The 10,214-nt window shown below is 51.0% G+C and overlaps 1 protein-coding gene across 1 annotated transcript; it reads right to left on the bottom strand.

The window, feature by feature from the left end:
- Positions 1–2,822: 2,822 nt before the first annotated feature.
- On the bottom strand, positions 2,823–7,699 carry LOC112107982 (olfactory receptor 10S1-like). The gene is made up of 2 exons (XM_024201928.1): positions 6,788–7,699; positions 2,823–2,849 (listed from the first exon to the last, which is right to left on the bottom strand). The coding sequence occupies exons 1-2, from the start codon at positions 7,697–7,699 to the stop codon at positions 2,823–2,825; spliced, it is 939 nt and encodes a 312-aa protein (XP_024057696.1).
- Between the last annotated feature and the right edge of the window lie 2,515 nt (positions 7,700–10,214).

Genomic DNA, 10,214 nt, shown 5'->3' with positions numbered 1-10,214 from the left:
TCCCTCTGTGCTGTTCTGTCTGTCCGTCCATCCACCCTTCCCTCTGTTCTGTCTGTCCGTCCATCCACCCTTCCCGCTGTGCTGTCTGTCTGTCCATCCACCTTTCCCTCTGTGCTGTTCTGTCTGTCGGTCCATCCATCCATCCATCCATCCATCCACCCACCTTCCCTCTGTGCTTTCCGTTCTTCTTTCCTTCCCTCTTCACTCATGTGGTAAATGAAGGGGGGGTAGCACTCTTGTGTAACTTTCCAACCATTCAGTTAGCGATAAAATCCTCCTTAGCAGCTGTACCCAGTTGCCTTACCTGTAAAGGGTTAAGAGATGCTTAAAATGATTTGGCACCTGACCAGGAGAACGAGGAGGGAAGCTGTGCCCTTTCAAATTGGGAAAAACTGCTTGGGGTCAGGGCCGGTGCAACCACTAGGTGAACTAGGCGGCCGCCTAGGGCGCCTAGTGGTTGAGGGCGCCTAAAAGTCTGCTCAGGAGAGGAGGTGGAGTGGAGGTGAGCTGGGGAGGGCCGCCCGCAGTAACGGGGGGGGGCGCACAGGGGAACCGCTCCCCGCCCCAGATCACCTCCACTCTGCCTCCTCTGCTGAGCACACAGCCCCCGCTCTAATTCTCCTCCAATCGGCTCCGCAAGCCTGGGAGGGGAGGAGAATTAGAGCGGCGCCGGCGTGCTCAGCGGAGGAGGCGGAGTGGAGGTGAGCTGGGGCGGGCTCCCCGGGCGGGGTTAGTTGCCGTGGGGGGGGGCTCCTCTGGTGGGAGGGTCTGGTGGGCGTGGTTAGCTGCCACGGGGGGGCGGGGGCGTGGTTAGGTGGGGGGGGGTGGCGCACCGGCCCTGCTCGGGATGAGGGTCTTTGCAGCAAATATGTTGTAAGCGGGGCCAGGTATGAAAATCATCAGGCTGTCCATGATTATTTTAAAGCATTTTTAAAATTATTTTATTTATTTGTACAAAATTAGTAGTGGGAGGGTCAACATCGCATATGAAAATATAAAAGGTCAATATCCTTAAATTAAACTATAGTAAGTTCTCAAGCAGAATTTTCCTTACTTTTACCTATCGGCAAATTTCAGTTTTTATGGTTAGAAATATTTGTTTGTCGGTTTGTGTGTGTGCACTGGGAAATTGACATTTACCAACATTTACCAATAAAAATCTGATCCTTCCAAGCCCAGAAATAAGACCTACAGTTTGGTTTTGTTTTAACAGTAAGGGCAATTAACTATTGGACTCAACTATCAAGGGAAGTGGTGGATTTACCATCTCTTGAAGTCTTCAGATCCAGACTGGAGGCTCTTCAGGAAGATATTTTAGCCATGCACGATTTATTGAGATGAATACGGGGGCTACTGAGAGAAATTCTCCAGCCTGTGTGATATGGGCAATGAGGCCAGATGATCGAAGGGTCCCTTCTGGCTTTAAACTCCCTGTTTCAGAACGTGTCAGTCCCTATAAAAACAATGAGGAGTCCGGTGGCACCTTAAAGACTAAGAGATTTATTTGGGCATAAGCTTTCATGGATAAAAAACCCACTTCTTCAGATGCATGGACTCCTCGTTGGTTTTGTGGATACAGACTAACATGGCTCCCCTCCGATAGTCAGTCCCTATAGTTCATCATATAAAACTAACCTAGGGGAAAGGAATTGCATCCTGGTGTTCAGCTTTGTCCAGAGCGGATTCATAGATTCATAGATTCATAGATTCTAGGACTGGAAGGGACCTCGAGAGGTCATCGAGTCCAGTCCCCTGCCCGCATGGCAGGACCAAATACTGTCTAGACCATCCCTGATAGACATTTATCTAACCTACTCTTAAATATCTCCAGAGATGGAGATTCCACAACCTCCCTAGGCAATTTATTCCAGTGTTTAACCACCCTGACAGTTAGGAACTTTTTCCTAATGTCCAACCTAGACCTCCCTTGCTGCAGTTTAAGCCCATTGCTTCTTGTTCTATCCTCAGAGGCTAAGGTGAACAAGTTTTCTCCCTCCTCCTTATGACACCCTTTTAGATACCTGAAAACTGCTATCATGTCCCCTCTCAGTCTTCTCTTTTCCAAACTAAACAAACCCAATTCTTTCAGCCTTCCTTCATAGGTCATGTTCTCAAGACCTTTAATCATTCTTGTTGCTCTTCTCTGGACCCTTTCCAATTTCTCCACATCTTTCTTGATGGGATGCTAATAGCAACCTTGTGGTTAAAACACAAGGACGGAGCCTGAGAGATCTAAGACGTGAGTCTCATTGTTATTAGTGGCCTGATTTCCCGAGGCAAAACCTGGCTCCTATCAGCAGTGTCCTTGTTCTCATTTAGTATCACCTCTCCCATTTCTTTTTATATGGGAGACGCTGAGACTATGGTGATAAGTAACCGCATAAAGCCCTAAGGCAGTGGCTCTCCACCTTTCCAAACTACTGTACCCCTGTCAGGAGTCTGATTTGTCTTGTGTACCCCTAGGTTTCACCTCATTTAAAAACTACTTGCTTACAAAATCAAACATAAAAACACACACGTGTTGCTGGAAAATGGCCGACTTTCTCATTTTTATCCATAAAACAAATCAAATGGAATATAAATAGTGCACTGAGCAGTATCAACAAGTCATTGTATGAAATTTTAGTTTGCACTGACTTCCCTAGTGCTTTTTGTGTTGCCAGTTGTAAAACTAGCCAAGTATCTAGATGAGTTGATGTACCCCCCGGAAGACCTCTGCGTACCCCCGTGTCCCCTGGCTGAGAACCACTGCCCTAAGGAATGTAACCCAGGTAACCGCAGCAATAGTAAAAATGGACAGTCTGTCACCTCTCGTCAGGTTCTTATTGTGTGTGAGACACTTTCTCCTTCTACACAGAACAGTTTTGTCTTTATAAAAAGTACATAAGAACATAAGAACGGCCAGACTGGGTCAGATCAAAGGTCCACCTAGCCCAGTATCCTGTCTTCTGACAGTGGCAATGCCAGGTGCCCCAGAGGGAATGAACAGAACAGGTAATTTAGAATTAAGGGCCCAGAATAGACAGGGGCCAGATGACCAGTGGCTGGAAATCGGCCATAGCACCATCGGAGTCAATGGGCCAGACCTGTAGCTGGGTGAATTGGTGTCGTTACAATAAACTCAGTGGTGCCAGATCCCCAGCTGGTGTAAATCAGTGTAGCCAAAATACAGCTGCTAAGCCTCTGGCCCGCCGATGGCTCTGAAGCAGACAGATCCACACAGCTGCACAGCTGTAACTAGAGTTTTAAGGATCTGTACAGTGTGTTTTCCTGTTGCTTGTTCAAAATGTTACCATGTAATTTCTGGTTCCCCTTGTGGCTTGTTAAAAAACTTGCAGTTCCTCCCCGCCATGACTTTTTAATTGTTGCCTTTACTCCCTGCTTGCAAAGTATGTAATCTCCAGGGCTAATTAGGGAGATCTTTGAATGAATGTCCCCATGGGGCTTGTTAGCCGCAGCACGAGAGGTTGGCAAACAGCGAGTGTATGTTTGGAAAGAGCAGGGAATTGTAGGTAAAGGAAACCCGGCAGTGTGCAGAGGGGAGCTAAGCCAAGGCCAAAAGTCCCTGGAGAACAATTACGATGTAAGAAGCAGAAGCACACATCTAATGCCAGATTCCCGCCTCGGGTAAATCAGCCTGAGGCTAGTCGAGTTCAGTGGGACTCTGTTGATTTACTCTGGCTAACGAAATGGACCCGGGGTCCATGGAGAATTTCTCAGCAAGAATCCCTCACAAATGGATGCTAAAGACAAGTACAGAGTGGCACATCACAGCTAAACACCCTGTGACAGCCAGATGGCTCGTGGGTGTTCTGGAAATGGGATATGGGCCCTTCCCCTTCTTGGGGGCACCAGCGCCAATCCAGTCCTAGAGCAGGGGAATGGGCTGGTTCGGGTGGTGGTGGGAGGGGGAATGGTATATGGGCCTTCTCCACTCATGGGGCAGCTGGCTCTGATCTGGCCCAAGGCCAAGGGGACTGGCTGGCTCAAGGGGTTAGGAATAGGATATGGGGCCTTTCCCCATTAAGGGGTGCCACCCCAGATCCAATCTGGCCCAAGCCATTGAATATGGGAATGGTATATGGGGCACTGTCTCCAGTCCACTAATGGCTGAGGGTCATTAGCGCAAAGGGGCTATTTGATTGGCTCAGTAAAAGTATCTGGCAGTGGCCCACCCCACTCCTGGGGCACATACCTAGTGGAAACACTGAGACATCGGGCACCAGCTCCCAGCCATGTTGTATTGCTTGTCGGTGATGCCAAGTGTCAAATGGGGCAGTGACTCTGAACTTCCTTCTTGCGCCTGGCGCTGACCCTGCTGGGGAATGGCTCTGACGGTGTGCTGCAGGGAGCGAGGTGGGAGGTTCCATAGGGGGCGCTGTCCCCTCGCAGTCGGTGCAGTGTGGTGCTACGGGGCATGATGCATTGGGAATTTCCCTCTTTTGGGTTAAACTTGAAACCCACCCTCTGCTACTAGTGGCCTTGTTGCTTTTCCTTAGAGCTGGTGTCCAGCCCAAACTCACACTCAGTTCGTCTCATTTTGCCTTCTTCAGTTCACTTTTTTGGTTTGAACTTGGTACAGGGCTCTTCTTCCTCTACTATAATGCACTGTTATAGTGCACTATAAAACAGCCACAGCATCCCACCCCAGAGGTGGCTACCCTTCAGCAGTCAATGAGGCACCTCGCAGGTGGGTTATTTAGCTCACATTTTCCAAAAGTTTGAAGTCTTTGGGTGAAAAATCCTCAGGATTGGCAATCAATCCAGCTATGATTAATCATTACAAAGGATCAGGCAACAACTGCAAATACTGTTTCAAGTATTGCACAGGCTTTCTATTGAAAAAAAGTATTAGTTTTTATTAACACTCAGCATCCAATAAATATAAGACAGGATTCCACAGGGAAAAAATGTGCTACAGTCATTATTATAACTAGTTTTCAATACTCTTTATATGAGTGAGACGAAATAAGGTAGTTCAATCGATAGATTAGATATGGTTTGCAGTGTTGTAGCCGTGGTGGTCCCAGGATCTGAGAGAGAAAAGGTGGGTCAGAGAACACCTTTCATTGGGGCAACTTCTGTTGGTAGAGGGAACCCGAGTGTCACAGCTAAATACAAAGAACTTTGGCCCAGATCCTCCCATTGATTTCAATGATCTGGAGTTTTATTATTGCTATTTTCCAGATACAACCAAAATGAGTAAAAGGATCAAACCCTAAGGCAGATAACACAGCTGCAGCAATAGTTAAAATGGTCAGACTGTCACTTCTCTTCAGGTCGTATGTTGTATGAGATACTTTATCATAAGGGGTTTGCACATGTTGTAGGAAACCACTTTCAATGAAGCGGTCACTTAACATCTCTGCAGGCATGGGACAAAGGAAGTTTAGTAGGCACCACATTATGTTACAAAATTGTTGTAATGAGCAATAAAACCAGTGGGTTGTAGCCCACGAAAGCTTATGCTCTAATAAATTTGTTAGTCTCTAAGGTGCCACAAGTACTCCTGTTCTTTTTGCGGATACAGACTAACACGGCTGCTACTCTGAAATAAAACCAGGGTCTCTGTTTGTTGGGATTCCCTCCAAGGCCTGTTCCACTTGGCTGATCCAGCTCTGGGAGCAGGGCCAGCTCCAGGCACCAGTCTGGGAGAGCACTTTATCCAGTTCCCTGGGGAAACTCACTTCAGCGATGGCTCCAGGCACCAGCGCTCCAAGCGCGTGCCTGGGGCAGCAAGCCGCGGGAGGCAGCCTGTCGGTCCCTGCGAGGGCGGCAGTCAGGCAGCCTTTGGCGGCATGCCTGCGGGACGTCCACCAGTCCCGCGGATTCGGCGGCAAAGCAGCAGTGGGTATGCCGAAGCCGCGGGACCGGCGGACCTCCCGCAGGCATGCCGCCGAAGGCAGCCTGCCTGCTGTGCCTGGGGTGGCAAAAAAGCTAGAGCCGCCCCTGACTCACTTCTACTCCAGATCTCATCACTCAGGTCCCTTTATTCGGCATACAGCAAAGCTACACTGAGTTGATCTGACTCACCTCGCCCCATTGATGACGTGTCTGAGCAACTCACAAATCTGTCATGGATTTAGCCCCCCAACAACCGCAAGGGAGGCAGGAAAACAACATTAACTGTCCAAAAAGTTGATTAATGCAGAATTCAGTGCAGCCACTCGCCCTGCACTGGGCACCCTTAATTCTGCAATAACAGAGATTTGGGGTAGTTAATTTCCATGGCTGTGTCAATCCCAGCAGAGTGCTAGACGCTGGACTAGTCCATCTCCACGTACATGCGACGCAGCAGTGTGCACTGGCTGGATGGGTCAGTGAATGGTTTGAACTGGCCTGCTTTCTCCGAGGAGTTATAGCCCCTAAAATTGGCTGGTGGGGCAGCCCCGGGGCTGTGATTGTACCAGGCTATTAGATCCTCACTGGTTACACTGTTGTTACAGGGAAACTCAGCTGAGTCCCCTGCTGGGAGAGTTCAGAAGCCTGAGACACCTCCTCATTGACTCCTCCACCTCGAAAAACTGCCACCATCGAGCTCAGCCTGTGAACAATAATCTAGGTGCTGACTGGAGAGCTTTTGCTAGCCTCAGGGAATGAATGGCACTGAAGAAGACAACCTACCAAAGTGGCCAGATAGAAGAGAAATGTTGGCTGGTCTAACATAAGGGTCTAAGAGAACCCTGCACCCATGGGAGATGGGCATCTTGTGTCCTTAAGTTTCTTTGCAAGTCTCCCAGGATTTGGATCTATCCTATGCATGCAGAGAAAGCGTTTGTCCACAAACCAGTTTCCTCAAGGTCTTTTTCATCTCCTTGTTCCTCAGGGTGTATATAAAGGGGTTCAGCAGAGGGGTGACTGCAGTATAGAATACAGCCACTACCCCGTCGGATGCTTGACTCGAAGAGGGTTGCAGGTATATGAAGACTGGGGGCCCATAGTACAGCAGCACCAGGGTGAGGTGGGCGCTGCAGGTGGAGAACGCCCGCTGCCTCCCTTGGGCCGTGTGGATCTTCAGGATGGCGGAGGCGAGGTAGGCATAAGAAACGCAGATGAGCAGGAAGCAGCCGGCCCCCACCGCCCCAATGTTGGCCAGAATGACGACTTGGTTGGTGGCTGTGTCGGCGCAGGCCAGCTTCAGCACGGCGGGGATGTCACAGACGAAGTATTCCACCTGGTTGGGGCCGCAGTAGGGCAGGCGAAAGGTCAGGAAGGCCTGGACCGCGGCATGGATTGAGCCAGTGAGCCAGGTGCCAGCTGCCAGCCACAGGCAGGTCTTTCTGCTCATCACCACGCTGTAGCGCAGGGGGTGGCAGATGGCCAGGAAGCGGTCATAGGCCATTACCGTATAGAGGAAGCACTCGGTGCTGCACAGGAAATGGAAGATGTAGAGCTGCGCCACGCAGCCGCCGAAGGAGATGGCCCTGCCACTGGGCCCCACCAAGCCAGCCAGGATCTTGGGCACAGTGACGGAGGAGAGGCAGGCATCAAGGAAGGAGAGGTGGCCAAGGAAGCAGTACATGGGCAGGGCGTGGAGTCGAGGATCGCAGAGCACAGTCAGCAGGGTGAGGGCGTTGCCCAGCAGGGTGAGCAGGTAGAGGAGGAGGAAGAGGAGGAAGAAGAGAGAGGGAAGCTCCCTGGTGTTTGGGAGTCCCTCCAGGATGAATTCTGTCACCGGCGTTTGGTTTCCTGGCTTCATCTGCTTCCCCCCGTGCAGGGCAACAGTAGCTAGAGCAGCATGAATCAGAGCAGAAGTTATCCCAGTATGTGTCTGTTTGTCTTTCTCTCTCTCTCACACACACATAGTTCAATGGAGTAGCATGACACCATAACTCAGAGGTCCTTTCACTCTAGTGTCCCACCGGCCCCTCATCGCAAGCCAAAGCACAGTGATTATTCATCACCTCCGGTATCTATCCAGACCCCATGACTGTTGCATGTGAGAGCCTCAGACTTTTAACTGTATTTTTTCCTCACAATACCTCGGTTTTACAGCCTGTGAGCCGAGGCACAGAACAGCTCAAAGACACACAGGAAGCCCACATCAGAGCAGGAGATTTAAACTCAGGTGTCTCAGATCCATGGCTAGTGACTTCACTGCTGGACCGTCCTTCCTCTCATCTTGTCTCCTCTCACATCATCTGTGAACAATGTCCTGCTAGTGTAGGTAGATAAATAGCCCGATTACCAGTCTGTCACCTCCTGACCAATCACTATCTATCTCTCTATCTATCCCTATACACACCAATCTTGTTGTCTCTTGCACATTATCTATCTGGCCTGGTTCTCCTCTTGTCACCCATCATCAGCCTGCTAGATGCAGGAAGGGCGTGCTGGAGTGTCACCAACCACTGAATGATGCTGGAAGCTGGCCCTGTTGGCCCATGTGTCTATTGCATGATTCCAGATCCAATTCCAATATTTGTCCACACAGGAAAGTCAACGTCTAGAGCGCCTGCACGGATGACAGCCAGCATGAAATCAGGGGATTTGTATGAAGCAGGAAGGGTGGTATCCTCCCCGATCTGGGAATGAGCTGATCCCAAACTGGGAGAGGTTAGGGAGAAAGGACCCACTAGAGGCAGGTGAACTCTTAGCTGCCCTCTGTAGGGTTTCTTGTACCCTGTGTCCTATGAAACAGCTGGTACCAGAGCCTCAGGTCAGAGCCTGGGCTGGATGGACCTTGGGTTAACCTGCCCTGGTAGTCCCTCTGTCCCTAAAGAAAAGCCGTTCCCCGCTCAGACACACTCACCACTTTCACGGTACCGGGATGAGGAACAGATGCTTCATTGTTTCTGCTGTGGCAAAGTGCCTGAGTCAGCCAAGTATTTGAATGATATCTTCACTCTTGGGTACACTGCTCACCACACTCCTGGGAGCTAATTGTCTGACGCAAATCCAGGCGAAGCCTCACCCCAGGTCTCCCGTTCCCAGGCTCTGTCAGCAGGGGAGAGAGGGCATCGCATCAGGATTCTGCGCTCAGTGTCTGACGTTCGCTACCCAGGGCTGCGTTGCTGCTAGCTACATGGAGATCATTTTAACATGCTTCTGTCAGCTTCCAAGTTCCCGGGAGTCTGCATCGAGCATGATCTAGTGGTGAAAAACCAGCAGGGCATCGCTCAAACAGGCCAGGCCCTGGGGGGGAGGGGGGAAAGAATCCCAGGGCTGAGACCCGAGGGAGCTCTGGGTTGGACTGAGGGGCAGGGGCGGCTCCAGGCACCAGCGCAGTAAGCTGGGGCGATGTGTCGGTCGCTGTGAGGGCGGCAGTCAGGCGGCCTTCAGTGGCGTGCCTGCGGGAGGTCCGCCGATGGCCGGTCCCACGGTTTTGGTGGCAATTCGGTGGCAAGTACGTTGAAGCCGCGGGACCGGCAGACCACCCGCAGAAACGCCGCCGAATCCGCGGGACTGCGGACCGCCCACAGGCATGCCGCCGAAGCCCGCCTGACTGCCATGCTTGGGGCGGCAAAAAACATAGAACCGCCCCGCTGAGGGGCATCAGCTAAGCTAAGGCTGGGGGAAGCCCATTGCTGGAGTAGCAGTGGGTAACCCCAATAGTGTAAATCCACCAGAGTCAATTGGAGTCAATGTGGCCAGATCCGCATCCGGTGTAAATCAGCCACAGCTCCACTGGAGTCATCGCAGCACCTCTGAGTTAGAGCAGCTGCACAGCTGGCCAATGCGAATACCCACAGATACATAGTTCTTGCCAATTCACCGTATGGGGGGCTGGGAAAAAATTTCCCCCCAGGCAGTGACCATGGAGTTTTCTGGCCTTCCTCTGCAGTGGTGGTGGTGGTGCAGTCGCTTGCCAGGATCACCTGGGTATGTCTCACTAAATCAAACCCCCACCAGTGCAGGGAATCCTTTCCCCCCCCCCCGGGCAATGGTGCATCTCGGTCTCTCCTGTTCTCTGCCTGTGGATTTAATCCTTGGTCTAATTTCATGTGTTGGCTTCAGTGGGAGGATGCTGGGTGGGGTTGGTGGCCTGTGAGATACAGATGGGCAGACTGGCTGTGCTGATGGTCCCGTCTGTCCGTAAACTCTATGGCATTCTACAAAAATTCCAGAAGCCTCCATTTTATGTCCCCATCTGCCTGGACCGCATGTTACTGCAGGGTTGTATATATAGAGAGAGGTGTGTGTGTGTGTGTGTGTGTGTGAGAGAGAGAGAGAGAGAGAGAGAGAGATTCGGTTTCAAGTTGTTTCAGTGTTTC

Source organism: Terrapene carolina, unplaced genomic scaffold (assembly GCF_002925995.2).
Source record: "Terrapene carolina triunguis isolate 2854851 unplaced genomic scaffold, T_m_triunguis-2.0 Scaffold665, whole genome shotgun sequence".
Taxonomy (NCBI): domain Eukaryota; kingdom Metazoa; phylum Chordata; order Testudines; family Emydidae; genus Terrapene; species Terrapene triunguis.
The sequence above is the reverse complement of the archived record's forward strand: the minus strand, read 5'-3'. Positions and strand labels throughout refer to the sequence as shown.